Source organism: Phialemonium atrogriseum (assembly GCF_030411735.1).
Source record: "Phialemonium atrogriseum strain 8032-3 unplaced genomic scaffold QBC33scaffold_12, whole genome shotgun sequence".
Lineage (NCBI taxonomy): Eukaryota > Fungi > Ascomycota > Sordariomycetes > Cephalothecales > Cephalothecaceae > Phialemonium > Phialemonium atrogriseum.
In genome coordinates, this window is record NW_026848149.1 from 538,822 (window position 1) to 566,821 (window position 28,000).

Here is a 28,000-nt window from a genome sequence, read left to right on the forward strand (position 1 = left end):
GCACATTGTGCAGGAAGAAATAATATGGATTGCCACGGCTCCATCACCCTGCCTTGTGGTATCTCTCGACCTAGCTAGAATAACTAACTGCCTACGTTCTCCGACGCCCTACCGACTTCGATTCGGCGGTTCTCGGCGATGACACGAACACATAAAACCCAGAACATACATTAACGTGCCAACGACGTGTTCTCAGTTCTCAAGAAGAAGATAAATCCGTCACCAAAAGCAGCCGTAGCTGAGTTCGTCCCCGAAGAAAAGAAGAAGAAGAAGAAGAAAGTCATGATTAGGAAATCCCCCTCTCCAAACCCTCTAGTCCGAGGGGTTTGATGTGCCCCTGCGAAACCAGGTTCCTTCGCCTCCGGCCCCATTGCGGTATCGGGTATAACTCGGACCGCGCCCCCCCTTTCCCCCCAACCTAACGCCTGCGATAAGAAACAAACAAGCAAGCAAGCAAGTGCCCACTTAGGGCCTAGTAGGGCGAGTTCACGACATCGTCCTTGCCGAGCTTGTACCGGCCGCTGTCCCGGTTGCCGATGCGCGCCGAGCTCCGCCTGCCGGCGAGCCCAAAGTCGCCGGCGATGCTCTCGCGGGTGGGCCGCTTCAGCCTCGCGCGGTCGACCATGTTGACCTCGTGGGGCAGGGCGACAATGACATTCTTGTCCGAGCCGTACTTGAAGTCGTCGGCCTTGACGTCGTCCGTGTACCGCTTGATCATGTACGGCGCCTTCTTGCCGCCCAGGACCTTCTTAAGACTCCACTCGATGATGTACGGGCCAGTGGCCGTGATGATGCTCGTCTCCTCCGCCCCGGTGCCCGTGTTGAACTTGGCCGGCGTGAATCCGACACCCTTGCCTGTCTCGTAGGCGAACTGGGCGACGTGCTCCGGCGTCAGACCCAGGCGGCGCGGCTGGGGCTTGGAGTCAGCCGCGAATGACTTCTCGAAACCGAGCTTGCCCTCGTTCTTGCCCGACTTCTGCTGCGCGTCGATGAGCAGGAGGTAGGTGCGACAGGTGGCCAAGACCCATCGTCCGTCAGCCGAGACGTCGAGCCCGATGATGGGTTCGCCGAGGGCGGGGATATGCGTCTTGGCGTTGATGCCGAGTCTGTCGAAGAGCCGGATGTCGCCCTTGTTCGAGGCCACTGCGATGTAGCCCTTCTCAGTGGTGGCGAGCGCGCTGAAGTCGTTCTTGCTGGCGTACTGCTTCAGCTGAGCATCCACAAGCTTGCTGCCGCTGAGGCGTGGATCAACTCGGTAGAGGGCATTCTGGCTGATGCCCAGGAAGGTGGGCTCGTGGGTCATCTGTGCAAACTTGTTCTCCGGGGCGAATGTCACGACTGGGATGTCCTCGTGGACTTTCCATTCGTCAATGACCTTGCCGTACTCGAGGTCCATCCGGAACAGATTGTTGGGGTCGGAGTCCTTTTGAAGGATCAAGTTCCGATCCTCGTTGTGAAGCATGACCTTCTTCGGCGAGAAGAGCTCACCCTTGGGCGTCTGAACCTTGGAGATATTGGTGCTGAACTCGAGGTGATTGTTGGGGGTGTGTTTGAAGACGCCGATCTTGGAGCCACGGACGACGAACGACCGGTCGTGCTTGTAGCCGACGGCGATCTGCTTGTTGACCTCGCCGTCCTTGGGCTGGAAGTCAACGTCATCCTCATCCTCATCACTGTCGTAATGCTCGGACTTGGCACCGTCATCCTGATCCTCTTCCTCCTCCTCGACTTCCTCCTCGGACTCTTCAGCTTGATCAGCGTCACCCATCGTCAAGTCGGCGAAGGCATCAGTAACATAGTCGCGCTCGCGCTCCTTGACCTTGGCCCACTTGATCTCATTCAACTGCTCCCACAGGGCCCGCAGCAAGCCTTCCTGGAAGCGCTCGAGGGTGGGCTGGTCCTTGAACCGCAAGAGCCAAGAGTAGGCCGAGCCATCTTCAGTGAACTGATTGAAGATGAACGAGAGGAACTCAAAGTTGAACACCGGGTTGATGTCGGCAGTGACAGGGATCCCCAGCCAGTCCCGGTCGTTGTTTCCAACCTGGAGCCAGTACTGCCAATTGCCCACCTCAGAAACTGTCGCCGTGACAGCTGCATTTTGAAGAACGAATGCGCCGGAGGGGAAGTCGAAGAAGTGAAGCTCGCAATTCTCAAGGGCCAGAATCTCCCGCGCCTCGGGAGTCTCCGAAACTTTGGGCGGGTTGGGGTCCCTCGCTTTTTTGGTGGGAGTCGCCTCGGGGTCAGGTTGGACAACCTTATTCCTCTTCGCACCCGTGTTGGGTGCGTGTTTACTTAGAAACATGGAGTCGGAGGATTCAATAGACCTCGTAAGCGATGGGCTGTGGATCGGACTGGCCGGAGGGATTGCTTGTTCGTGGAACTCGAAGCGCTCAAGATCCTCGTCCGAGGCTGTAGTGTGTGGCTTGCGGTACCTGCGTTCGTATTGGCACTGCCTCGCGATGAGGAAGAATTGTTCAACCTGGCTCGACTGGACACCGGGATCGCAGACAAACTCGTAGAGGTCTCCGGCGTCGCCGCTCAGGTCCCTCCAGGCAAGGACCTTCTCGCTTCCTTCCCTGCTCTCGACACGGAAATGCAAGGCCTCGTCGAGTAGGAAGGTCTTCTCGTCACGCTCGGTGTCCAAGACGTCGGCCTCGCCGTCTTCGCCGTCCTCGTCCTCGAGAAGCTCGGCTTCGCCTTCCTCGTAGACACGCTGGACGACAAGCTGGTAGTGGAAGTCTTGCCCGGTCTTGCGGATGCGGGCAGCGGCGTCCTTGAAGATGAGTTCGGAGTAGCCTTTGGGCGAGAGTGGTCGAACAAGGTAGAGTTGTCCTTGGGGGAGCTCGATCATGGACTCTTGGCTGCTGGAGCCAAATATGAGCTTTCCCACTGTGATGGGGGTAGAGAAATGTCAGCAGTTGCACAAGAGGGGAGGTCAGCAAACGGGGGGAAGGAGTGGATGGTGGGCCTTGCCCGTTGGAGTTGGACAGTGTGTGGCGCATTCACTGGATCGAACGGTTTACAGAGGCATGAGGGAGGGGTTCATCAAATCAGTTGGCGGGGCAGCAACTCACCATTCCGCAGTACAAACATTGCGATTTCCAGTCGGGAGACGTAGGCAGAACTTCTGTAGTTGACGGCAGGATGAATTTCGGGACGAAGAGGATTAAATAAATCGTCAACAGCTCATGAGAAGGCAGCCTGGCCTAGGTGGGAAGGCGGAAGAGCTTGTTGAAGAGTATGGAAGAATCTAAAAAACTGCGTCATAACAAAGACATGCTTGTCCAATGGTGTGTGGCTGGTGCACTGACGCCCGCATATCGCCACAGTTTTTCAAGTTGGCCAATTACGGACTATGTCTCGCTACCACGAATCTCCAACGGGTCACAAGATCTGTAGAAACGCGCCACCGGAGACAGCACGGTGTAAAACGGTATCCCACTAAATTTCACACTGTCTCTTTAAACCCTGCATTCAACGGCAGGCAGTCAAACAGCTAATCGAAAGAACCATTACAAACGCCACGAAACCATGACGAGAGGGAGCAAAATGATGTCTCAATCCTCCATGCAGGGTAGGTAGGGAGGCTCGGAGGTAGCTTCGCAATGACACGAGATATGACCAGGCAGCAAGCAGAGTGAGACAGTCCACAACCATTTTTGACTGCTCACTTACACCTGCGTTGGCGGCTTCATATCAAGTCCTGCGAGAGAAATGTGAAAAAAACATGATGTCGCTGTTCCATGCCTGTTTATGAATCCTGCCAACGCCCGACCTAAAAGCGCATTCTATTTTCCAATATCCCTGAGTGCTTGGAACCGTGAAACACCAACACAATCACAGCTCCTCGTCCCCATGGTGTGGCTTCAACGTAGGCTTCTCTGAACTTTTCGCGTTCGCAAGAACTTGTTGGTCATCTTGGGCAAGACTGTGCTCCCCCTTTGAAGGCTCGGCACCTCCGCCCACGGCATCTGATATGTCATCCACAATGAGGCGCGCCACGTTCATCCCCATCAGCGCATTGGTCTCCATCGTCGATATGAAACTGTCCATCCCAGAAGTGTAGTAGAGGCCATCCCGGATGATGGGATCCTGGAATGTCACACGGGGATACGCCTTGGGGTAGGAATAAAAGACATGCGGGTAGTACCACGAGATCGGCTCGACTACGTGGGAGTCTCCTTCACCGCCAGTTGATGTCTCCCCAGTGAAGTCCTTCGGAATCGTCACTCCTAGTAAGGAACTGTGGGACTGCGTTAGATTCGACCCCTGCATGCGCACGCGAGCGGCTGGGTATCCTTGACATACCTGAGGAAATCCGCTGTGACCTTTTCTGGCGAGAATATCTTGTACAGATACTCCAGTTTTCCTGTCTTTGGGTTGAAAGCCCTCCCGATAGTACTGATGCTGTAGAAGCCCGCCTTTCCGGCGCCTTGAACCCCAGAGGTTGGCACATCTCCATCCGCCAGTGTTGTTAAAACAGTGTCCGGGACCCGAGTGCCTGATGAGAAATTGAAGAAGGCCGGACTAAACGAGAATGGCGAGGCGAAGATTGTAACGTGGAGCTTGATGTAGGGAATTTCGTCGATGGGCTGTTGGAGAAGGCCGTCCGCAGCTTTGATGTCGCTGAACTGGTAAGGGGTGGCTATCACGACATGGTCGAACAGAGCTGGGTACGACTCGTCATTTGCAGCCTCAGAGGTTGACACACGAGTCTTTAGGCTGTATTTGGGCGTCGCTGACGCAGAATCCTTGTTCTGGTCTAGAGCAATCGATGTGACGGAGGTGTTGAATGCGACGGCTGCCCCTGACTTTGACACCATTTTATCGAAAATCCGCCAGTTGCCCCCTATAACAGACATTGCACCCTCTGGGGCCATCGAAACCTACTCCAAGTCAGCCGAGGAAAATGGAAGAAGGCTACAGCCGGCAATACCATCGTGTCAAGTCCATGAATGTGTGCAAGGTTAGATGCGTAGTTGACCCGGGTGCTCGCTTGAACAATATCATGAGCGTAGATGTCGGCAACCTATCGCCGTCAGCAGAGAGCCACACCAGAGCACGTTGGGCAAGCCAACATTATTCTTCCGAAGGAACTCCTCGCCAGTGAGACTCGTTGCTTCCAGGAGGTCCAGCTCGTTCGCCCGTTCCGTTAATGACCGAAACGGGAAATAAGGAGCTTGGTAGAGATTCAGGAACTTGGCTATCGTAGCCTTCATGAGCCTGTTTGCGTTGACGGGGCCTCGTACCCCATATTTCCAGAAGATCTTCAACACGATCCTCCAGCTGGGGAGGGACTGGTCGATCTCGAGGACGAACTTGTCGCCGTCCCATATTGCCATGATTCTATCGCCGTCACCGAAACCGGTTGTCTCAAGGCCGAACTCTTTGGTAGCATTATACAGAATAGCATTGATCTCTACAAAGATGGAGGCACCGAGTTCAACACGGTCTGACGGGTTTCCAAAAGGGTTGATGGTCAAGGTCCGTCCACCAATGCGGTCCGTCTTCTCAAAGATGGTGATGTTGACTGCGACGCCATCTTCCTCGGCATACTTTTGCAAGTGGTAGGCGGTCGAAGAGCCAGCAGCACCAGCGCCTGTAAGCAGTTGTTAGTGGGAATCCAAATCGATTCTTGCGGCAGCTGGCAACCAGGTTGGGGCGAAGGACACATCATGGCCACCGAAGAGCATGAAGTCAAGTCAAGCCAGGTAAAAACCATCAATCACATGGAGCACATGGGTTGAGGGAGTCCAGTTACGATACGCGGGCCGGATGTTCCTTCTAAATGCCCGCCACCGCGCGTCCACTTGGAAGCGCATGTCGAATGGATAAATGGGAACAATTGCAACAGTTCCATCAGGAGTACGTGTACTCGACGCTCTGTATGCGGACGAATGACACGAGAGTAATGCTGACTGACCGATGATGGCGATGTTTCTAGGGTTCTTGGATTCCACAGCAAATGCGGCAGCAACCAGGCTGAGCACCGTAGCTGCCCATATCATGGCTCTCCGCATGTCGGATGTGTTAAGCCAGCTGGTCTACACAAGTGAAGGACAGGCACGCGGACAAAATAAACCAAAAAGTCAAACGTACACGGGCGATAGCCAAGATACGAGCATATCAATATGCGAGAAAAAGGTGAGAGGTCATCATCGTTGATGAGAGTCGAACGAAACTCGCATTCATGATGACATGTCCGGACAGAGATTACGGAATACGAATGAGGCGCAAAAGCCACACCAAAAACGTCGTACGTTTACGCTCTCCGTTTAACTTGGCCCAGCTGCTTCACGTGATACAGTATACTAATGTACTATCTCCGCTGTGCGTGGTCGAGAGGTACATGGATGTACATAACTTGTGCATAACTGTGGGGTTCCATTGGCTCGCCGTTCCTGCAAGTGCACGGCCATCGAAAGGCACCAGCAAAGACGCATCTAGAAAAAAGTTCAAAGCTGGAGCTCCTGATCGAACAACGTCAACAACCCCTCCTACCGCCTCACATAGCATAATTTGCTGTGACGGAACTGAATCGACATGTCTGCCGCCCAGCTTCTGAATCCGAAAGCCGAGTCAAGAGTACGAGCCAGCTCCCGCGACCCCATTGCCAGGGCTAACTCGGTGTTTATAGCGGCGCGGAGAAGCCCTCAAGATCAACATCAATGCTGGTGAAGGCCTGCAGGATGTTTTGAAGTCGAACCTGGGTCCCCTGGGGACCATCAAGATGTATTTTTCTCTCTCATTCCAGCATAACGGCGAAAACTAACTTCCGATTGCAGGCTCGTGGACGGCGCCGGACAGGTACTTGGCGACTTGGGTACCCATCCTGAAGAGAGCTCGATACTGACCGTCACAACATAGATCAAACTCACGAAGGATGGAAATGTGCTCCTGCGAGAGATGCAAATACAGCATCCCACTGCTGTAATGATCGCGAGGGCGGCAACGGCACAAGACGATATCTGTGGTGACGGGACAACGTCGGTTGTCCTTCTGGTTGGCGAGCTGCTGAAGCAGGCAGACCGGTACATCGCGGAGGGTTTACATCCTCGCATTATCACCGAGGGTTTTGAGATTGCGAAGAACGAGGCTCTTAAGGTACCATATCTACCGGACCGTACCGCCGAGAAGGGACAAGACCCTCTCTAACCTGGCCTGCAGTTCCTCGACGAGTTCAAGCTACCGAAAGAAGTCGACCGCGAGCTGCTGCTCTCCGTGGCGAAGACATCGCTTGCCACAAAACTCAATGCCACCCTGGCACACAAGCTAACACCTGATATCGTCGATGCCGTGCTCTCCATCTACCAAGCCCCGGCGAAGCCAGACCTACACATGGTTGAGATCATGAAGATGCAGCACCGCACTGCCGCGGATACCCAACTTATCCGCGGCCTTGCGCTCGACCACGGCGCCCGTCATCCAGACATGCCGAAGCGGGTGGAGAATGCTTTTATTTTGACCCTCAACGTCAGCCTAGAGTACGAAAAGTCGGAGATCAACTCGAGCTTCTTCTATTCCAGCGCCGAGCAGAGAGACAAGCTCGTCGATAGTGAGCGGCGCTTCGTGGATTCCAAGCTGAAGAAGATCGTGGAGCTGAAGAAGGAGGTCTGCGGCAACGATCCCAAGAAGAACTTTGTCATCATCAACCAGAAGGGCATCGACCCCCTCTCCCTCGATGTGCTGGCCAAGAACGGTATTCTGGCTCTCCGACGAGCCAAGCGGAGGAATATGGAGAGACTGCAGCTGATCTGCGGCGGTATCTCACAGAACAGTGTGGAAGACATGACTCCCGATGTGCTTGGTTGGGCAGGCCTTGTCTACGAACAGCAGCTCGGAGAGGAGAAGTACACATTCATTGAGGAGGTCAAGGACCCGAAGTCGGTGACTCTCCTTATCAAGGGTCCCAACCAGCACACAATCACCCAGGTTACCGATGCCGTGCGCGATGGCCTCCGGAGTGTCTACAACATGATTGTCGACAAGAGCGTGGTCCCCGGCGGGGGCGCATTCCAGGTGGCGTGTGCAGCCCACCTCAAGAGCGATGCCTTCTCCAAGACGGTCAAGGGCAAGGCGAAATGGGGCGTCGCGGCCTTTGCCGACGCGCTCCTCATTATCCCCAAGACGTTGGCCGCCAATGCGGGTCTTGACGTCCAGGATGCGCGTAAGTATCTGTCTGTCAACCGTTGTAGCGAGACCCTTTTCAACTGACAATACCCATCCAGTTGCCACCCTGCAGGACGAGTTCGCCGAGGGAGACGTGGTAGGCCTGGACTTGGCGACGGGGGAGACCATGGACCCGACGCTGGAGGGCGTCTACGACTCCTTCCGTGTCCTGAGAAACTGCGTCGCCTCGAGTTCGAGCATTGCCTCCAACTTGCTCCTGTGCGATGAGCTTCTGAAGGCTAGACAGATGGGACGGCAAGGAGGACCGGGACCTGGTATGGATGGACCTGAGGAGTAACAAGAGACGGAGCTTGTGTCTAGTCTGGCTTTTTTGTAAGATACCTAGGTTCATGCCTTTGATACACAAAAGGACAAAATAGTAGACCCCTAAGGAAAGACTAGGCTTGCGTCCAAATACTCGCCCGCACCTGCATCTACCATGATATCCAGCAGGTGTATTAAGCCAGCTGAGCAGGTCCCTTCACAAAGTCTCGTCGCTGTGGAAACTTATCTTAGCCTTATCTGGCTGAGCATGGAAGTGCTTGGATGGAGGGGCTTGCAGATTTACCCCGCCAAGTAGCTAGGTACTTCGAGATAGGCCACCTGAAAAAATTTGACCTATCTTGCGACCAGACTCACCAAGATCGGAATCCTGTTCGCGCTGTAAAATAAATGGCTTCTTACGACAGTGATTCCTCTGACGGGGGAGACCAGAACTACACGGAAACCGATGTACTCCTGGGTTACACATCTAAGGATCCCAAGGATGAGACTATAAGTCGCCTGGGCGGCAGACCAGTAAGCTCATTGCATTCCAGGCTCTTGATAGTTGCAGCTTGCCAACGCTGGCGATGATTTTAGGAATGGTTGAACCCGACGAATCCCCCCTCTGCCGCGCTGGCGAGATGCAAATCCTGCAAGGACCTCATGGTCCTGCTTCTCCAACTTAATGGCGAGCTCCCTGAACGATTCCCCGGCCACGATCGCCGACTATATGTCTTCTCGTGCAGACGGAAGACCTGCCGCAGGAAGGAAGGCAGCGTACGGGCCCTGAGAGGCGTGAGGGTCACAAAGGAAGCGGTCCCAGACACTATTTCGAAAGAGGCGAAGGAGGACAAGCCGCGACCATCTGCCCCCGTGGCGCCGCAGACCGGCCTCGGGGAGGCACTCTTCGGCGTGAAGCCCGCCGCCGGGGCTGCAGCACAGGCAAACCCTTTCTCAACCTCGTTGTCAAACGCAAATCCATTTGCCACGTCCTCGCCGTTGGCTGCGCCAAACCCCTTCGCCAAACCGTCCCCAGTCCCTGCTCCACAGCCAGCCAAGACTGAAGCCCCCAGCCCCAAACCCGACGAGGCCATAACCACCCTGCCCAAAACCTTCGCCGAGACCCTCTCCCTCAACAACCCCCAACCACAAGCTGGGCCGCCCCCACCACCCGAACCCTGGCCCGCAGAGTCCGCCCAACCAGCCCCCTACCCGACCAGCTGGCTCTCGGAAGCCGAGTACGAGACCCTCGACCCGACGCCCTCGCCGCGCGTCCCTGCCACCAGCACGGCCATGGACGTCGACTCGGGCGACACCGGCGGCGGCAAGGAGGACAAGGAGGTCTTCGAGAGCAGCATGGACGCGGCGTTCCAGCGGTTCGCCGACCGCGTCGGCCAGAACCCGGACCAGTGCGTCCGCTACGAGTTCGCGGGGGCGCCGCTGCTGTACTCCAAGGCCGACGCCGTGGGGCGGCGGCTCCATGCGGCAGAGGCCACCAAGGTCGTCGGCGCGGAGGCGGCCGGGTTCCCGCCGTGCGGGAACTGTGGCGCGCGGAGGGTGTTTGAGCTGCAACTTACACCGCATGCGATCGAGGAGCTGGAGGTGGAGGAGGATGGGCTTGATGGGATGGATTGGGGGACGGTTATTGTGGGGGTGTGTGGGAAGGATTGTCAGGAGAGGGGGGTGGGTGTTGGGGAGGCGGGTTATGTGGAGGAGTGGGTTGGTGTTCAGTGGGAGGAGCTGACTGTTAAGAGATGAGGGCCGGCCGGCTGTCGAGGCATGACTTGACGCCTTGTTGGTAGGTAGGTATTATGAACATATACATAGACTTGTTGCTGCTGGCTACGAGATTTGACATATGCCATACGATATCATGCAACACCATATCACGGATGCAGCCTTGAGGTTTTGTACAGTACGATGTGATGAAGTTGCGCATCAGGTCATTCATGACAATTACAATGAGAACGTCTAGTCATCTTTGCAGGCTGCCATTCATCCTGCCTGCCCTGTAAAACCCTTAAAACGCCAGAGCTTTTTGCCGCCAGATGCAGAAGAGTAAAAGAGCCAGTTTTGAGGCTCGTGTCACGGGGGGGGCATTGCAAGCATTAAAAAAAAGACTCGTTCCCCGACCATGATATCCGGACCTCAAGCTGCCTCCTCCCAACTCCTCTTAATCACCCGCGCAAACATGTTCACGTTGACGTCCTCCCTGATCTCCGACTTCTTCGCCTCGTTCTCCACGTTCCTCGGGACCTGAAACAGGCCGTCGGGGCCGGGCTTCCAGCCGCAGGTCTCGACGGCGAACTTTGTGACGTCGGCCTCGTCGAGGCCGAGCCAGGCCTCGAGGACGGCGAGCGGGACCTCGCGGAAGGCCTCGCTGACGAGCTGGGCGATGCGCAGGCGCACCATCTCCTCGAACCCGGCGATGTCGGTCGTCAGGTCGGCGTACAGGTCGTCGCTGTCCATGGTGGCCCAGAAGCGCGCGTACTGCGCGCCCTCGAGCTGCGCGTTGAGCGCCCGCAGCTTGCCCACCGCCTCGGCGAGCTCCGACGCCGCGCCCGGCCCAGGGTTGGACACCTGCGGGGACAGCAGGTGCAGCGCCTGGTCGAACTGGCTGCTGGGGAACTGCGTCATGGCCTTGACGAGGATGTTGGTGATGACCTCATCCTTGATGCGGTCGGGGTTGAGCTGGTATCTATGCAAGCGCGCATCCAGTGTCAGTCGGGTCGTGCGAGGGGAAGGAACATGACTATGGAGTTTGGTTGAAAAGCGTTTTGTGCAAGCAAGGGTCCGTCAGGAGTGTTTAGATGTTCGCTCATCGCGACGACCGAGGCTGTTTAGGCCCCGGGAATCGTTCGGTATAATAGGAAACGTTGACAATGGTTCATCATAGGAAGCCGAGCAAGCAAGTAAGAAGAAAACAGGGAAGAAGAGGGTATACATACAGCTTCAGAAGTGCCCGGTTGGCGTTGCAGTCACAGAATTTCTCCTCGCATTGCTGCTGCACGTATCCCTCGAGCATGCCAGCCGCCTCGGGATTGTACCGCTCCAGGCCGCCGATGATATTCCTGACAAAGTCAGGCCTCTCTGGGGGGTCTTCGCCGCTCATTTTGGGCAGAGTGTGGTTGGAAAGCCGGGGTTTGAAGAGAGATTTCCTTCAGTCTCTGCTGGCGGGGCCAGAAGTTCCATTTTCCTCGGAATGTGTGTGTGTGGCGCTAAGCTTGAAAGGGCTAGTGTTTAGTCAACCACTGGAGGATTGCGTCTAAGCCACATGTGGCGCGACCTAGAGCTCACCCAAGGCCATCATCAACGATGTGGTCAAGGTTGTAAACGGGTGTCAAGCCAGGCGTCTGACGGTTTGAATAAGAACAGTATGACTCTAAGCAGGATCCTATACCTCAGTTGACTTGGCTGGAAACATCCATGATTCCCTTGACATTTGACATCTGACATCATGGCGAGCCCAGCTAAGAAGCGGAAACTGAACAGCAGCAACTCAAAGCAAGCTGCCTTGCCATCAAAGGGTCTAGAATACTTCTTCTCCAAACAGAAGCAGAAGGGGGAGTCCAAATCTGTATCACCGGCCCATGAAGAGGATAAGGGTAAACCAGAACAGGAGCCACCACCCCAGCAGTTGACAGACGAGGAATTCGCAAGGAAGCTCCAGGCTGAATGGGACGAGGAAGCACGCAACGGCATAGCCCATGATAAACCTCAGACTGAGACCGAACGTGGCTCGCCGGCAAGTGCAGATATCAAAGCAGAACCAGCCCAGCAACCCCTTCAGCAACCTCCTGAGCCGACTGCCATTCCAACCAGAGCTGCGTCAGGCAAAACCGGAAACACCCTGTCACTCTCATCAGCTGCAGCAACAGAGGACCTTGCCTCGTCATCCATCCCTTTGGATGAGAGCCCACTCACGTTTGACACCTCAAAATACCTCCCTCAACTGCAAGGATCCTGGTCGGCAGAAGGTGGAGATGCATCCTACGCCCTGCTAACGAGATGCTTCGTATTGGTGAACGGTACAACAAGCCGTATCAAGATCGTCGATACACTTGTCAACTCCGTCCGGCTCCTCATCGAAGGCGATCCTTCCAGTCTCCTGCCAGCAGTATGGCTAGCCACCAACGCCATATCGCCCCCCTACATCTCCATGGAATTGGGCCTAGGTGGCTCCGCCATCTCCAAAGCCCTCAAGCAAGTCTGTGGGTTGGATAACCGGTCGTTAAAGGCTATCTACGACAAGCTCGGCGATCCCGGGGATGTGGCATTTGAGGCGAAGAAGAAGCAGAGCTTCACGCTGCGCAAGCCGAGGCCTCTGACCATTAAGGGCATGTACCAATCGCTGGTCAAGATAGCCAAGAATCAGGGCCCCGGCAGCGGAGAGGTCAAGCAAGGGTTAGTGGACCGGCTGCTGCAAGATGCTAGGGGTGGCGAAGAGAGCAGGTATATTGTGAGGACTTTGTGTCAACATGTAGGTGTGCCGTTTGTTTGCTCCATGGAATGGCGTGGCTAACTCGTCCAAGCTGCGCATCGGGGCGGTTAAAACGACGATGCTCATTGCATTGTCGAGGGCATTCCTCCTCTCCCGACCCGCTGGGGCGGACTTCCCGACCCGAGATCCAAAGGAACTGGCGAAACTCAAGAAGGAAGAACTTGCCGAGATATGGGCAAGGGGGGAGGAAATCGTCAAGGCTTCCTTTGCCAGACGCCCGAATTACAACGACATGGTCCCCGTCCTGCTCGAGATCGGTATCACAGAAGAGCTGCTCGTCCGATGCGGGCTCTCCCTGCATATTCCTCTTCGACCCATGCTGGGGAGTATCACGAGAGATCTCTCCGAGATGCTCACCAAACTCCAAGGGCGCGATTTCGCGTGTGAATACAAATACGACGGGCAAAGGGCCCAGGTACACTGTGACGCAGGAGGGAAGGTTTCGATATTCTCAAGGCATCTCGAGTTGATGACTGACAAATATCCCGACCTGGTGGCGCTCGTGCCCAAGATCAGGGGAGAGGGCGTCGAAAGCTTCATCATGGAAGGGGAGGTGGTTGCCGTAGATCGCCAGACGGGAGAGCTGAGGAATTTCCAGACCCTGACGAACCGAGCCCGAAAGGATGTCGAGATCGGCAGTATCACGATCGACGTCTGCTTGTTCGCATTCGACCTCATGTACCTTAACGGCGAGCCTCTCCTCGACCGGGCGTTCCGCGAACGACGAGAGTTGTTGCGGTCTCTCTTTGTGGAGATCCCGCACCACTTCACCTGGGTCAAGAGCATTGATGCCACGTCACAGGACTCTGAAGCCGTTCTGGAGTTCTTCAAATCGGCCACGGACGCGAAGTGCGAGGGGATCATGGTCAAGATCCTCGACAACCTCCCGGACCTGGAATATGCTGATGGCGGCGGTGGTGGCGCGGATGCAGAAGTTAGCCTACCCGACAACCCTGCCTCTCCTTCGAAGAAACCTACAAACTCCAAGCCAAAAGGCAGGAAGGGCAAATCCGCATCAGAAGGGCCCGCCTCAGAAAAGAAATCCAAGTCCCGGCGCAAGCCCCTGCTAGCGACCTACGAGCCCGACAAGCGGCTCGACTCGTGGCTCAAAGTCAAGAAGGACTACCACTCGAGCTTCGACACGCTGGACCTCATCCCTGTCGCGGGCTGGCACGGCCAAGGCCGCAAGTCCAAGTGGTGGTCGCCCATCCTGCTGGCGGTGCGCAACGAGGAGACGGGGTCCCTCGAGGCCGTGTGCAAGTGCATGTCCGGCTTCACCGACGCCTTCTACAAGGCCAACAGGGAGTTCTACGACGACGACGGTGAGCAGGGGAAGAACACGCACGCCCGCAAGCCCGGGTTCGTCGAGTACGCGGGCCATCCAGACGTCTGGTTCGAGCCGCAGGAGGTCTGGGAGGTCGGGTTCGCCGACATCACGCTCAGCCCGACGTACACCGCGGCCATCGGCCTGGCCAGCGAGGAGAGGGGGCTCAGCCTGCGGTTCCCGCGGTTCCTGAGGAAGCGTGAGGATAAGGGCATCGACGAGGCGAGCACGAGCGAATTCCTGGCCGGGCTGTGGAGGAAGCAGGAGGCGAAGACACCGACGGCGAATAAGAATGATGTTGCGGAGGAGGCCTTCAAGGAAGAGGATTGATGAGCCGTTATTTTACGTGGCGGATGCTCCTATCTTCTAACTCCCGAAAGCCGAAAACTAAGACCCCATGTCGGTTCGCCCTTACTCCTTCCATGCGCGATACACGATGTGGCACCCGTACTTCTCACCCTTCTTCAACAGCATCTGGCCCTTCCATCCATCGACATTGCAAGCATTCACGTAGCGGCTGGGCTCGACGCAGAAACCACTGCGCTTGCCCCGGGCCGCAACGCCGGCCACCTCGGGGACATCGATATACTTGCCCGTGTAGAACTGGAAGGCGGGCTCGGTGCTGTGCACTTCCAGGTTGATCTTGGAGCTGGGGTGGTGGGCAGAGACGAGCTTGGTGAGCGGGAGGGATCGGGTGTCGATGGGCACCTTGTCGGCGGCCTTGTCGATGACGAAGCAGTCGTCGATGTCGGGCTCCTCTGCCCCGAGTGTGAAAGCCTTGTTGCCCTCAACACCGCTGTAGGGTTTCGGGCCACCGGTGGGGATCCCGCCGTTGTCGACGGGGAGATACGAGTTCGTTGCGAGCGTTACGACGGTGCCTTCGATTGAAGGGCCGCCGCTGAGGTTGAAGTAGCTATCATTGCGGTCAGATTTGGGAGGCCGGCCAGTGGCAGAACGAACCACGGGCGAAGGTGTATCACGAAGTGCTAAACATACGAGTGGTTCGTCATGTTGATAACAGTCTCGTCCGCACCACCAGTCAGCTCGGCCTCATACTCGATGCCCAGCACGACTACATCTTTGCCGTCCTGAACCTGCTTCCCTACAGTGTAGACGACGCTGGCCTGGACGGTGCCGGGGAACCCCTCATCCCCATCCTCGCTGAGCAGGCTGAAGCGGACGCTCTCGGCGTCCCTCAAGCCCTCGACGCCGGGGACCTGTCTCGCGGGGGTGACAGGGGCGGGGCCCTGCCAGACGCGCTTCCCCCAGCCGACGGGGCCGCCGTGCAGGGAGTTGGAGCCGTCGTTGGCGGCGAGGGTGTAGGACTTGCCGCCGTTGAGGCTGTTGATGCGAGCCCCGGCAATCCGGTTGGCGACGCGGCCGATGGTCTCGCCGAAGAAGGGCCCGTTGTGGCTCACGTACAGCGCCTGGGTGGGGAAGCCCTGGACGATGTTGACGCCGCCGACGTTGAGCGTCTGGATGATGGCGCCGAGGGGCAGGAAGGTCACAGGGGCGTCCGCCATGTTTAAACTTTAGGTTACCTAGGTGGGTAGGTGTTGGAAGCGGAATGGATATGTGTAGGAATTGGGGTTGGGTGAACACTGTTTTGCGAATTGATCTGTTCTAACTTCTATGGAGGATGTGTCTGACAAGCAGCGAGGAGGAGACACTGATATGGTGCACGGCAAGAAACAAATACCGCCGACATGGCGAGGATATTCAGGCTATATTGTTTTTAGTTCATGTGGATGTGCAAGACGTTGCCCAGCACTCAAGCTGCAACTGCGGCGGATGAGAAAGTCGTGAGGTGGGGCAAATGCGGGGCACAAGGAAAGTTTTGGAGACGGACTGTGGATTACCCCTCAATGGAATGCCAGGTCTTCCTCCAAAACAGTGGAACCATGGGCTCTAGAAGAGAAGATCCCGTCAGCAAACTCAGTCACAAATGTCCCTAGAACTAGGTAAGGTAAATATCAAGCAGAGGGTAGACTGGTTCCACGTTGATACCAATTGCGTTCCCAGCCCGGAAACACATTTGATCAGCCTTGGCAGAAGTACCTACCACCTACCCAGAAAGTGGCCGTTTGACTACCACGTGATGGTCGTTGAGCGGACGAATTAAATAGGCATGTAACGTGAAATTCGGTGTCTTAACTGGGGCAATTAGGTTAAGGTGTAGAGCTTCTTGCCTTCCTTCTATCTTATTAGACTTTTTGGCCATGCTGTATGGTTTCCACCTGCCTACGTATGAAACGTACCTTCCCCAGTCCCTGTGCCTCGAGCCAACTGTCTCCAATCAGTCGGGCCAGGTGGCTGACCAGCTAAGGGCAGCGGGAATCTGCAGCGGCTCCCTTACCACCTAATACTTGGCTCGGTTTGCATCAATTAAGGCTTCCCTGCGTCAAACAAAAGCGCTCCCGCCACCCAGAACCCTAAAACCCCCAAGCTTGCTTGGGTTCACGGACAAAGCACGAAACTTGCCATCTTCCACGATAAAGGGACGTAAAGGGCCCTTTCCCTCTTCAAGTATAAGAGAGCTTGCCGTCTCCTCTTCATCATGTTTAAGATACAGGGCAGCTGCTACTAGGCCAGTCAGCCCCCGATATCTGATCAGCAAGCCTGGCCCACGTGCCGCTGTCGGCTCATCTCCACAGCCCCCAACCATGGCCGACAGTCCCATTACCACGCCGAAGCGGAAGCGCAGCCAGCTCCTTACCGATACGGCCCCGTCCTTAAACACCACCAAGTTCTCTTTCGCAGTGCCCCCGTCGTCGCCGGAGGATGGCAGCAACAGCCCCCGCACTAGAGTGGCCCACCGATTCCGCGGGCTTGCCCTCGAAGGTGGGGGCGGGGTCACGGATAAGGGTTCCGATTTCAGCCACGACGCGATGCAGGAAGACACAGATGTCGGCGTAAGGAAACGAGTGAGACTGCCCGAGGTGGACCAGCTCAGTCCCGAACTGTACGAGACACGGCAACTTGCAGCTGCTATTGCTGAGACACCTACGGAAGCCGCCGTTGCCTCGGAACCATTACCCGTCCAGGACGGAGCCAAAACGGATGAGGGCCAGGGAAGAACAGTCACCCATACCGACACCGTAACCACCCATCGGACTTTCCCTCTCGTGGCTAACGAGGCCGGGCACAAGCCGCGAAGCCCACGCGCTGCGTCTCCAAATCGCCCGCGATCCGGTTCGCCGCCCCTTACCACCTCAGCCTCAGCCTTGGAAGAAGGCGTCGTAGAACCCATCCGGGCAGCCCTGACGTGGCACGAGGACGAGATCACCGTCTACGACCCGGACGACAGCGACGACGACGGCACGGGCATCAACGGCATCGGGTTCAAGCCGACACCGGCGATCGCGCACGCGAGGACCATGAGGCGCAAGCAGCAGCTCGCCGAGTACAGGAAGCGCGAGGAGCGCGAGGCGAGGGCGCGGAGGAGCCAACGCCGGAGAGGCAGTCCCGCCGCTGGCATGGCGGAGGTAAAGGCGAGAGCTGAGCGGAGGAGGGTGAGGTTCATGGAGGCCGCTGGCTAGGGGGGGCGGGGCAAACCGCCTGATCGTTGACATCCGACATCCCAAACACACTTCTTTTTTCCCCCCTTTCCCGGGCCTTTGGCGGTTTTGATGATGGGTTCCGGGTTTGCTTTTGAATCTTGCTACGATCCAGATACGTACGGGGTTGGGGTGGCGTTCTGAGGATACCTACCTAACTGGTCCATGGCGTTTCTCTCTTGACCGCTTTTGTGTAGATGGAACCTACGCGGTATTTGATGACATGGCTTGATGCCCTAGGTTCTTGGGTTTTGGGTTTTGGGTTCTGAGGCTCTTGGGCTCTTTTTAATTATTGAGAATTATGGCACTTCCATGCATCCTTCTTGAATTCGATTTCCAAAAACACCGATGCTCCTCCGCCCCAGGCCATGCAGATTGCAGACCGCTGTACGGATACATGTCTTCCTTAATACATGTGACAAATATATACAGCTGGGGGATATGACCCCTGCCCAGCTCACCAAAACTTGTACCACCTCCTCTGCGCCTTCAGCCTCGCCTCCTCCTCCTCCCGGATCCGCTCCACCCTCCTCCTCTCCTCCTCCTTCTGCCGCGTCTCGGCCTGCTTCCGGTCGTACACCTCGACGACCCTCTTGATCTTGTCGCGCTCGCGCCGGCGGCGGTACTGACAGAACTCGAACTGCGCCACGGCGCCCGCGACACCGACGCCGACGGCCCAGTTGGCGGCCCGCGGCACCGGCGAGCCCATGACGAACCGCAGGAACCCGACCGCCGCGCCGCCCCCGATGCCCGTCAGGAACCCCTGCCGCGAGCACGGGTACTCGTGCACCGAGAGGAAGTCGTCCGCCTTGATGGTCCGCCACGCGTCGCCCAGCGTGGCGCGCTGTTGTTGCTCGAGTCGGGCCTTGAGCTGCTTGATTTCTTCCTCGGTTGGGAGGGTCAGCGGCTGGTTTGGCCCTGGTCGGGGGGCGCTGGGGGCTTGTGTTGGCGGCGCCGCCGGGGGAATTGGGGTTTGAGGCCCGGCATCTTGGGGTTTATCTTGAGCCATTGTCGAGTCAGGGGGTGGGAACCACCGTCAGACTGGAGGAGGGGGATGGTTGATGTAGTTAGACCTGGGGCTTCATCGAGCTGCTGAGATCGCACAGCTCCTAGGTAATGATCTACCCATGCAACAAAAAGGTGTGCTGTTGGAAATATGTGGAATCAGGCTGGGGAATTGACCACCCTGATCGATTTAACTGTTGCCTTGGGCAAGCCTGGAGTCAATGACCCTTCGGAAGGTAGGTACTTCTAGATAGCTTCTTTTCCTAGAGCTCAGGTTCCTTTTTCATTTCCTGGTCTTTCGATGTTGGTCTGTGCGCCCTGCATGGTGCCCCACCATTAGTGTCATTGAATAAATGGAAAGGACGTGCATAAGTACACAGAGACTTTGACGCGTCGCGCTGTCCAGGGGTCACGGCCCGCGCGCAGCGCGTCGTGCAAGTTTAATGGCCTGGGCCAGGACATTGTTGGACTGACTGCAAGACAGCACCTGCACAACATCCACAAGTCCAATTCCCCAATCCCTTGGTTACTAAAGTGCTTTTTCAAGTCTCCTTGCGACCAAAGTCCTTTTTCATGAATCCCATTGTTCACTTTCGCCCTCTAACTCCCCTTGCTGGAGAGATCTTGGCCTAAGAGAGACGGACTGTGTGGGCAGCTTGGGCGGCTGATTGTCCTCGATTTTCAAACATGCCCAACACCTCGCTCCGCCGGCCACAGAAAGGCTACCGCCGGGCCGGTAAATCTGCCTACCATGGCCCCAAGACACGCACCTTCGCCCCTTCGACCACCCGCCGCGGCGAGGCGACGTCAATGGACGAGAAGTGGGAGCGGACCGCCCTCGCCCACCGGATAGACGAGTCGATGGGCTTCGAGCGCTACGAGTCCGGCCGCAGGCGCGAGGGCTGGCTCGTCAACGTCCAGCCCACGTCCATTGAGGACGGGCGCGTGCCCGGTGGCGGCGGCCGCGCCGCCCTCGACTGCTACTTCATCGAGGAGGACGGCTCCACGTTCAAGGCGACGCTCGAGTACGAGCCCTACTTCCTGGTCGCCTGCCGGAAGGGCCACGAGGGCGAGGTCGAGGAGTGGTGCAAGCGCGTGCCGGGCGGCGGCGTGGTTAAGAGCGTGAAGAGGGTCGAGAAGGAGGACCTGCAGATGCCGAACCACCTGCTCGGCTACCGGCGAACCTTCCTGGAACTCCGGTTCGCGAATGTCCAGGACTTGTTGTCCGCGAGGAGGGACATCATGCCTATTGCGGAGAAGAATAGGAAGGGGATGGACGCGATGGATACCTATGCCGAAGTCGCAACGTAAATATCTCCCTTGGCCTTATTGTCGCTTTGTGGGGACTGGCAGAGAACTGAACTGACTGTTGTGCAGAGCAAATGCCGGCTTCGACCTTTTTGATGACGATTCACGAGATGACGAGAGACGGCTCAACACTTCGTTTGCCGACGCGAGCGATTTCCTTGTCGATATACGGGAGTACGACGTTCCATACCATGTTAGAGTAATGATTGATATGAGTATGTCGCGCCCAAGGAGTGTCCAATCTGTTGCTGGACCAAACTAACACAAGGCATCTAGATATACGGGCTGGAAAATGGTACTTTGTTGAAGCGAAGCACGGCGTCACGAGCATTATTTGCAACGAGGAACGCCTCGCCCCGGCGGATCCCGTGGTCATGGCCTTTGATATTGAGACGACGAAGCAGCCACTGAAATTTCCCGACGCAGCAATGGATCAGATCATGATGATATCGTACATGATCGATGGCCAAGGGTTCCTCATCACGAACCGCGAGATTGTGTCGGAGGATATTGCGGACTTCGACTACACCCCCAAACCAGAATACCCGGGACCCTTTATGACCTTTAATGAGCCCGATGAGAAGGGCGTCCTCGAGAGGTTCTTCCTCCACATCAAGGAAGCTCGGCCCACAGTCATTGCCACTTACAACGGCGACTTCTTCGACTGGCCGTACGTTGAGACTCGGGCTAGTGTCAATGGCATTGACATGTACCACGAGATCGGATGGAAGAAGGACAGCGAGGACCAGTTCAAGTGCAACTATAGCGTGCACATGGACTGCTTCCACTGGGTAAACCGAGACAGTTATCTTCCCCAGGGTAGCCGTGGCTTGAAGGCTGTCACCGTCGCCAAGCTGGGATACGACCCCGACGAACTCGATCCAGAGCTGATGACGCCGTATGCCAGAGAGCGGCCGCAGACCTTGGCCGAGTATTCCGTCTCCGACGCCGTTGCGACATACTACCTGTACATGAAATACGTCCACCCTTTCATCTTCTCCCTCTGTACGATCCTTCCCCTCGGCGGCGACGACGTCTTGCGGAAAGGCACGGGTACCCTCTGCGAGATGCTGTTGATGGTCCAGGCGTATATGAAGGAGATTGTGCTGCCAAACAAGCATATTTCGCCAAAGGAATCCTTCTGGGAAGGCCACCTCTTGGACTCGGAGACTTATGTGGGTGGCCACGTCGAGAGTATCGAAGCCGGTGTCTTCCGTGCCGATATCCCGGTCAACTTTGCCGTGGATCCAACGGCTATCGACGAGCTGCTGCGGGACCTCGACGCCGCACTGATCTTCAGCATCACGGTCGAGGAGAAGAAGGCTGTGGAGGATGTCGAAAACTACGACGAGGTCAAGGAGCAGATCGCGGCGAAGCTGAGGAGCTTGAGGGATACACCTAACCGGCACGAGCGGCCCCTAATCTACCACTTGGACGTTGCGGCCATGTATCCGAATATCATGACGACGAACCGTCTGCAGCCTGATTCCATGATCCAGGAGTCCGACTGCGCAGCCTGTGACTTCAACCGGCCGGGCAAGACGTGTGACAGGCGCTTACCTTGGGCCTGGAGAGGAGAGTATCTGCCCGCAAAGCGAGACGAGTACAACATGATCAGACATGCCCTGGAGAACGAGAGGTTCCCCGGGAAATACCCCAACAGCCCGATGCGCACGTTCCAAGAACTGCCTTTGGAGGAGCAGGCCAACCTCACCAGGAAACGGCTCCAGCTCTATTCGCAAAAGGTCTATCACAAGATCCGCGAGTCGACCACTATCGTCCGAGAAGCCATCATCTGTCAGCGCGAGAACCCCTTCTATATCGACACGGTGCGAGACTTTCGAGACCGGCGATACGACTACAAGGGCAAGACAAAAGTTTGGAAAGGGAAGACCGAGTCTCTTAGGTCTGCAGGAGCATCGTCTTCAGAGATTGACGCGGCAAAGAAGATGACCATCCTCTTCGACTCCCTACAGCTGGCACACAAGGTCATCCTGAACTCGTTCTATGGCTATGTCATGCGAAAGGGGTCTCGATGGTACTCGATGGAGATGGCGGGTGTCACCTGCTTGACCGGAGCCCACATCATCCAGCTGGCGAAGGAAATGGTGGAACGCCTGGGCCGTCCTCTCGAACTGGACACGGACGGTATCTGGTGCATGCTGCCAGCAAGCTTCCCGGAGAATTTCGCCTTCAGGTTGAAGAATGGCAAGAAGCTGACAGTCTCGTACCCCTGCGTCATGTTGAACCACCTCGTCCACGGCAAGTTCACCAACGACCAATATCAGACGCTCTCCGATCCAAAGACGTTCAAGTACGAAACGCACAGCGACAACACCATCTTCTTCGAGGTCGATGGTCCGTACAGGGCCATGATCTTGCCCACGTCGAAAGAAGAGGACAAGAACTTGAAGAAGCGGTATGCCGTCTTCAACGATGACGGCAGCCTGGCCGAGTTGAAGGGCTTCGAGGTCAAGCGGAGAGGAGAGCTGAAACTCATCAAGATCTTCCAGCAGCAAATCTTCAAGTTCTTCCTCGAGGGCACCACGCTGTCCGAATGCTATACGGCCGTTGCTAAAGTAGCTAACCAGTGGTTGGACGTGCTCCACAACAAGGGCACGACGCTTGCGGACGAGGAGCTCATCGAACTCATTTCCGAGAACCGCAGCATGAGCAAGACATTGGAGGAGTACGGGACACAGAAATCAACGTCCATCACCACGGCAAAGCGGCTGGCCGACTTCCTTGGCGAGCAGATGGTCAAGGACAAGGGGCTGAACTGCAAGTTCATCATCTCGTCGCGGCCAAAGAACGCGCCGGTGACGGAGCGTGCCGTGCCGGTGGCCATCTTCTCGGCCGACGAGCAGACGAAGCGATCTTACCTCAAGAAGTGGCTCAAGGAGGAGCCTGCCGATACCGACCCGCGCGCCCTGCTGGACTGGGACTACTATTTGGAGCGTCTGGGCTCCGTCATCCAGAAGCTCATCACGATCCCTGCCGCGCTGCAGAAAGTGCGCAACCCAGTCCCGCGCGTGCCGCATCCGGAGTGGTTGCAGCGCCGCATCAACGTCAAGGACGACAAGATGAAGCAGAAGAAGCTGACGGATCTGTTCGGGGCTGCCACCAAGGGCGGCCCTCTCGAGGACATCACGAACATCAACACGAGCCCGCGAATGGGCGATATGGAGGACTTTGGAAGCAAGCTGCTCAAGCCCAAGACCATTGGCGCCGCCATATCGGCGTCACAGAAGGCACCGGCCACTCAGAAGAGGAAATCGCCGGAGCCCACATCGGCGGAGAGCCAAGATCCAGCAGCAGCACTGCCAGAGAAAATGCCGTCACCGAGCGAGGATTACCCTGCCTTCCTGGAATATCAGAAGCTGAAGTGGAAGCTGCAAAAACAAGCCAGGATAAGGCGGCGGCATCTCTTCGGCGAGCGGCGAGGCAACGCGCAGAATAACATTCAGCAGACGTTCCGGAACCAAGCTGAGATGACGTTCAGGAACACGTGGCAACTGCTGCAGTTGAAGACGTCAGACACGCCCGGCACCGTCATCGCGTACGTGCTGATAGACGCCAAGATCCACGCCTTGAAGATCCAGGTCCAGCGCCAGGTCTTCCTCAACCTGAAGAACAAGGAGCTACCGGACATTGAGATCGACGGGTGCATCGTGGAGCAAGTCAACCACACGCTCCCCAACGGACACCCGTCTGTCCATCTCTTCAAGCTGACGGTGCCCGAGGAGACGTACTTCGCCGAGGCGGAGAAGTTCTCACTCCTATTCAACCACCCAAGCGTCGAGGGGGTGTACGAGAAGCAGCTGCCCTTGAACATCCGGGCCGTGCTTCAGTTGGGAAGTCTCTGCACCATTGATGAGAGCCAGCCGGGAGTGCTTGGCAGGGGCTTGGAACAGGGGTTCGACCTCTCCTCCCTCAAGCGACCAGCCAAACGGAAGACTTACCTCGAGGCTTCCAACATGGCGTACATCTATCTCTCCCATATCAGCGCCGGCGATCGTCAAATCTTTGGCATCTTCTCTACGACCAGCGACCAAGCTCATGTCGTGATTCTTCACAAGAATAAGGAGAGCGGAAAAGAGCTGCCAAACATCTCCAAGCTGTACTCGGACCTCCTGGATCGGCGGAAGGAAGAAGAGGATGGGAATGCCTGGCAAGAATGTTTCCCGTATCAGGACAAGCTGGCCTTCAAGATCTCTCAAATCACCACGCGGCGCAAGGCGTTCCTTGAAATCGGAGACATTGTCAGAAAGATGAAGAAGGACGAGCCACGGCCGACCTTGATGGTGATCCAGTCATCGCAGCGGAATCTCCTCGTCCACGACATTCCCATCCTGGGCGAATTCCCCGTCTTGCCGCTTAAGTACGACCAGGCCGACAGCTCCCTCCCTCCCCTGGGTTGGCAGCTGGTTGTTGCTCGCCGACTAGTCAATCACTACCTCGGCCTGGGCTCCTGGATCATGCACATGACCGCCCTGGCCCGCTATGGCGACGTCCCGCTCTGCAACCTCGAGCGAGATGATCCGCGATTCCTGATCGACGTGGCGTATGCGCGCCGGCTCCAGGCGAACAACGTGGTGCTATGGTGGTCGCCGTCTCCGCGGCCAGACCATGCCGGCTACGAGAAGGACGACGTTGTCGGCCCGCTGGAGACGGTCCAGATGCCTTCGGTCAACACCCCTGGCACCTACGCGTCGGTTTGCATCGACATTGACGTTCGCAATCTCGCCATCAACACCATCCTGACGTCGTCCCTGATCAACGAGCTCGAGGGCGGCTCTGAGAGCATCTCGTTCAACCCGGCATCCGACACCACGGGTGCTTCGGACGGGAACGAGGTCCTCTACTCGGAGAACGCCTTCGCCAACGCGGGCGTCCTCGTGCTCCGGGAGATGGTCAAGGCCTGGTGGGCGGAGGCGTGCAGGGGCTCCACCATGGCCGACGTCATGGTGCAGCACCTCGTGCGCTGGGTCGAGTCGCCCGCGTCGTGCCTGTACGACCACGCGCTGCACTACTACGTCCAGATGATGAGCCGCAAGGCGCTGCTGCAGCTGATGGCCGACTTCCGCCGCGTGGGCAGCCAGGTCATCTTCGCCAGCTCGAACCGCCTCCTCCTGCAGACGACCAAGGCCGAGGTGGGCACGGCGTACGCGTACGCGCAGTACATCCTCAAGAGCATCAAGGGCAAGCCGCTGTTCCACTTCATTGACCTCGAGATCAAGGAGTACTGGGACTACCTGGTGTGGTACGACGAGTTCAACTACGGCGGCAAGGCGTGCCAGGAGGTGGCCGAGCGGGACGAGCAGGACCTGCAGATGATCATGCACTGGCAGATGGCAACGTTCCTGCCCGCGCGCCTGCAGCCCGTGTTCAGCGACTGGGTCGTCGAGTTCGTCCAGCTGATGCACGGCATCAAGCGGCCCGCGACGGGGAGCGACCCGACGGCGACCCCGCGGCTGACGCAGCTTCCGATCCGCGGCTCCGGCAGCAACAACAATAACACCGACAACAACAACGCCGGCCTGGGCGAGGGCGACGACGGCCAGATCATCCTCGGCAAGGCGTTTGAGCGGCCCCTGAAGAAGGAGATCGCCGCCCTGCTCAACACGCAGAAGCGCGAGATGCTGCACCCGGAGCTGGCAGGCGACTACGCCTTCCCGCAACTCCCCGGGTCGCACCTGGCGCACCTCTCTCCGGGGGGTGGTGACGGGGGGCCAAGTGGCAGCAGCATGAAGAAGAAGGGCAAGACTGGCGGCGGGCGGGCGTCGGCCAACCCGGTGCTGGAGCTCGTCAAGTGCCTGATGCAGGTGCTCAGCCTGGACAAGAACATCACGCTCGAGGCGCGGCTGCTGCGCAAGGAGCTGCTGGTCATGTTCGACGTGCGCGAGTTCAGCCGCGACGGCGCGTTCCAGAACCCGTCTGAGAGCCTGCGGCTGGAGCAGCTGAGCTGCGAGAACTGCACCATGGCGCGCGACCTCGACCTGTGCCGCGACGAGGACCTGCTGCTGCTGACGACGGAGGGCGAGGGGAAGGCCAAGGCCGCGGCGTGGAGGTGCGGGTTTTGCGACGGCGAGTACGACCGCATCGAGGTCGAGGAGAGGCTCGTCGCGTCGGTGGAGGCGCTGGTGGTGGAGTGGGCGACGCAGGACCTCAAGTGTCGCAAGTGCGGCGCCCCGAGGGTCAACGAGTTCATGGAGCACTGCACTTGCAGCGGCGGCTGGGGCGAGAGCGTCGGGCGGGAAGGGATCGTCGCGAGGCTCGGGGTGTACCGGAACGTGGCAAGGTTCTACGGGCTGAGGATGCTGGGGGATGTTGTTGAGGGGGTGTTTGCGGGGCTTTGAGGGGGCTTTCCTTTTTTCCTTCTCGCCGGCGTTGAGGTGTCTGAGTGAGTGCATGCATGGGAGGTCCGTCATTCGTCAAGTTTGGTTTGATACTCTGGCATAATAGATACGAGTTTAACGAGTGCTCCTTGGGGGCGTGATATTCCACCTCAGTATGTCTGCATATGCCAGTCGGGCTTATCTGATAAGTCAGGGGCAAACTCCTCCCCTTTCTTCGTTCTTGTGACAAAAACATCAACCTATATAAGACGATCCTAACACAAGCTCCCGGCCAACCACCATTTAACCCGGGTTCAACCCTTGATATGCAAGATCCATGCCATCTATTGTGCCAACCCACTGCCTATGCCATTCCGTATCTTCCCTTAACGCCGACCCGAATGCCCAGATCCCAAAGTCAAAACAAAGTAAGATAGTAAACCCCTCCGTATTATTCACGTCCCACGGCTTGCTTCACAGCGCAAACACGGCAAACGCGGCAGCGGCCCCCATGGCGCCCATGGCGACGTCGGTCCTCGCGGCGACGTTCCCGGTGGCTGTCTGGCTGGTCGTCACCGTGGCCAGCGCGGAGGTGACGAGGTTGGACGCAGAGGCCACGTCGGACGGGTTCGGGTTGTCCTTGACGGCGCTGCAGATCTCTGGCGCTACGGACTGGGCCTCTATTTGGTTTGTGTCAGATCGGCATACAACAACTCCACGCCTCTTTTTTCATCATTGAAGGCTAGTTGGGGGTGGGAGGGGCTTGGGGGCTTACTGTTCAGGTCGGAGCTCGAACAGGCGCCCAGCAGGAGGCATGGCGCGATCTTGGAGACCAGCTCCGAGGAGCTCGCGCACAGGCACGAGAGGTTGGCGGCGTCGCAGCCGATGTCCGACGCCGCCAGCGAGAAGCACCGCAGCGCGCAGTGCGGGAGCTGGGCGACGAGGCCGGCGACGCCGGTGGCGGTGGTCGTCGGCGCCGAGGAGGAGATCGTCGGTGACGATGCAGGCGTCCCGGTCGACTGGGACTGGGCGGCGGCGAGGCCGAGGAGGGAGAGCGAGAGGAGATTGCGGAGCTGCATGCTGAGGATGCTGTGTGTGCGGCTCTCTCGGTTGGGGTGGTATGGTTGTAGGGTAGGGTAGGGTCTGTCGCTGACAGACGAGGAGGAACGTGGAAAATCACACAAGGCAGTCGAACCGGTAAGTGACACTGAATGAAATATGTAGGAACAAACGGAAATATATAGCCTATTTTACGCCCCCGGGTAGACAAGTTAAAGAGTTGGAGGATGATGCACAGAAGGAGAGCAGCTCAGCAGCTCAGGGTCGAATAAGTACACCTAGGAATACGAAACGGGGTCCAGACCCTTGTTTCCAAACACGCCGTCAATTAACTGACACAGCCTCATCGGGAGCTCCTTTACATCCTACTGGACAGAGAGCTTCGGTGATCTACGGTGAGTGGAGGAGCCCACATCGACGCGTGGCAGGGTAAAACTGACGTCATGCCGAGAGAAATGCCTATTCATAGCTGAGC

At 57.3% G+C, this 28,000-nt stretch overlaps 10 protein-coding genes across 10 annotated transcripts; 4 read left to right on the top strand and 6 right to left on the bottom strand.

Moving 5' to 3' along the window:
- Positions 1–8: 8 nt before the first annotated feature.
- Positions 9–3,231, bottom strand: QBC33DRAFT_538398 (VID27-domain-containing protein). The gene is made up of 2 exons (XM_060427882.1): positions 3,075–3,231; positions 9–2,889 (listed from the first exon to the last, which is right to left on the bottom strand). Exons 1-2 carry the CDS (start codon positions 3,091–3,093, stop codon positions 473–475), a joined length of 2,436 nt encoding a protein of 811 aa, XP_060283675.1. The 5' UTR covers positions 3,094–3,231; the 3' UTR covers positions 9–472.
- Positions 3,232–3,837: 606 nt separating this feature from the next.
- On the bottom strand, positions 3,838–6,198 carry QBC33DRAFT_611107 (prenylcysteine oxidase; the record flags this gene model as incomplete). Its single annotated transcript, XM_060432438.1, has 6 exons — positions 5,924–6,198; positions 5,079–5,599; positions 4,937–5,029; positions 4,309–4,886; positions 3,907–4,243; positions 3,838–3,864 (listed from the first exon to the last, which is right to left on the bottom strand). The coding sequence occupies exons 1-6, from the start codon at positions 6,018–6,020 to the stop codon at positions 3,838–3,840; spliced, it is 1,653 nt and encodes a 550-aa protein (XP_060283676.1). The 5' UTR covers positions 6,021–6,198.
- A 345-nt stretch (positions 6,199–6,543) lies between these two features.
- Positions 6,544–10,191, top strand: QBC33DRAFT_451592 (TCP-1/cpn60 chaperonin family-domain-containing protein; the record flags this gene model as incomplete). The annotated part of the gene is made up of 8 exons (XM_060424614.1): positions 6,544–6,585; positions 6,638–6,732; positions 6,786–6,807; positions 6,868–7,104; positions 7,168–8,167; positions 8,229–8,463; positions 8,859–8,967; positions 9,031–10,191. 8 exons carry the CDS (start codon positions 6,544–6,546, stop codon positions 10,189–10,191), a joined length of 2,901 nt encoding a protein of 966 aa, XP_060283677.1.
- Positions 10,192–10,256: 65 nt separating this feature from the next.
- QBC33DRAFT_538413 (uncharacterized protein) lies at positions 10,257–11,677 on the bottom strand. The gene is made up of 2 exons (XM_060427883.1): positions 11,382–11,677; positions 10,257–11,131 (listed from the first exon to the last, which is right to left on the bottom strand). The coding sequence occupies exons 1-2, from the start codon at positions 11,543–11,545 to the stop codon at positions 10,582–10,584; spliced, it is 714 nt and encodes a 237-aa protein (XP_060283678.1). The 5' UTR covers positions 11,546–11,677; the 3' UTR covers positions 10,257–10,581.
- Positions 11,678–11,796: 119 nt separating this feature from the next.
- QBC33DRAFT_69303 (ATP-dependent DNA ligase) lies at positions 11,797–14,916 on the top strand. Its single transcript, XM_060432996.1, has 2 exons — positions 11,797–12,913; positions 12,966–14,916. Exons 1-2 carry the CDS (start codon positions 11,891–11,893, stop codon positions 14,586–14,588), a joined length of 2,646 nt encoding a protein of 881 aa, XP_060283679.1. The 5' UTR covers positions 11,797–11,890; the 3' UTR covers positions 14,589–14,916.
- Positions 14,515–16,041, bottom strand: QBC33DRAFT_538420 (galactose mutarotase-like domain-containing protein). Its single transcript, XM_060427884.1, has 2 exons — positions 15,255–16,041; positions 14,515–15,171 (listed from the first exon to the last, which is right to left on the bottom strand). Exons 1-2 carry the CDS (start codon positions 15,779–15,781, stop codon positions 14,670–14,672), a joined length of 1,029 nt encoding a protein of 342 aa, XP_060283680.1. The 5' UTR covers positions 15,782–16,041; the 3' UTR covers positions 14,515–14,669.
- Positions 16,042–16,567: 526 nt separating this feature from the next.
- On the top strand, positions 16,568–18,160 carry QBC33DRAFT_69306 (uncharacterized protein). The gene has a single exon (XM_060432997.1). It carries the CDS (start codon positions 16,922–16,924, stop codon positions 17,795–17,797), a length of 876 nt encoding a protein of 291 aa, XP_060283681.1. The 5' UTR covers positions 16,568–16,921; the 3' UTR covers positions 17,798–18,160.
- Positions 18,094–19,065, bottom strand: QBC33DRAFT_538422 (putative mitochondrial cytochrome c oxidase protein 20-like protein). Its single transcript, XM_060427885.1, has one exon. It carries the CDS (start codon positions 18,822–18,824, stop codon positions 18,273–18,275), a length of 552 nt encoding a protein of 183 aa, XP_060283682.1. The 5' UTR covers positions 18,825–19,065; the 3' UTR covers positions 18,094–18,272.
- A 142-nt stretch (positions 19,066–19,207) lies between these two features.
- Positions 19,208–26,487, top strand: QBC33DRAFT_491800 (DUF1744-domain-containing protein; the record flags this gene model as incomplete). Its single annotated transcript, XM_060425482.1, has 3 exons — positions 19,208–20,127; positions 20,198–20,343; positions 20,405–26,487. The coding sequence occupies exons 1-3, from the start codon at positions 19,508–19,510 to the stop codon at positions 26,485–26,487; spliced, it is 6,849 nt and encodes a 2,282-aa protein (XP_060283683.1). The 5' UTR covers positions 19,208–19,507.
- A 74-nt stretch (positions 26,488–26,561) lies between these two features.
- Positions 26,562–27,857, bottom strand: QBC33DRAFT_619580 (uncharacterized protein). Its single transcript, XM_060432741.1, has 2 exons — positions 27,242–27,857; positions 26,562–27,146 (listed from the first exon to the last, which is right to left on the bottom strand). Exons 1-2 carry the CDS (start codon positions 27,543–27,545, stop codon positions 26,941–26,943), a joined length of 510 nt encoding a protein of 169 aa, XP_060283684.1. The 5' UTR covers positions 27,546–27,857; the 3' UTR covers positions 26,562–26,940.
- Between the last annotated feature and the right edge of the window lie 143 nt (positions 27,858–28,000).

What these genes read in the sequence shown, in the direction of transcription:
- QBC33DRAFT_538413 (XM_060427883.1), bottom strand. Translation starts at nt 11,545, where the DNA reads ATGAGCGGCGAAGACCCCCCAGAGAGGCCTGACTTTGTCAGGAATATC. An exon ending in AACCGGGCACTTCTGAAGCT is followed by an intron (nt 11,132 to 11,381) that starts GTATGTATACCC and finishes GCGCTTGCATAG; the next exon opens with ATACCAGCTCAACCCCGACC.
- QBC33DRAFT_69303 (XM_060432996.1), top strand. Translation starts at nt 11,891, where the DNA reads ATGGCGAGCCCAGCTAAGAAGCGGAAACTGAACAGCAGCAACTCAAAG. An exon ending in TGAGGACTTTGTGTCAACAT is followed by an intron (nt 12,914 to 12,965) that starts GTAGGTGTGCCG and finishes AACTCGTCCAAG; the next exon opens with CTGCGCATCGGGGCGGTTAA.
- QBC33DRAFT_538420 (XM_060427884.1), bottom strand. Translation starts at nt 15,781, where the DNA reads ATGGCGGACGCCCCTGTGACCTTCCTGCCCCTCGGCGCCATCATCCAG. An exon ending in ATCAACATGACGAACCACTC is followed by an intron (nt 15,172 to 15,254) that starts GTATGTTTAGCA and finishes CCGCAATGATAG; the next exon opens with CTACTTCAACCTCAGCGGCG.
- QBC33DRAFT_69306 (XM_060432997.1), top strand. Translation starts at nt 16,922, where the DNA reads ATGGCCGACAGTCCCATTACCACGCCGAAGCGGAAGCGCAGCCAGCTC.
- QBC33DRAFT_538422 (XM_060427885.1), bottom strand. Translation starts at nt 18,824, where the DNA reads ATGGCTCAAGATAAACCCCAAGATGCCGGGCCTCAAACCCCAATTCCC.
- QBC33DRAFT_619580 (XM_060432741.1), bottom strand. Translation starts at nt 27,545, where the DNA reads ATGCAGCTCCGCAATCTCCTCTCGCTCTCCCTCCTCGGCCTCGCCGCC. An exon ending in TTCGAGCTCCGACCTGAACA is followed by an intron (nt 27,147 to 27,241) that starts GTAAGCCCCCAA and finishes CAAACCAAATAG; the next exon opens with AGGCCCAGTCCGTAGCGCCA.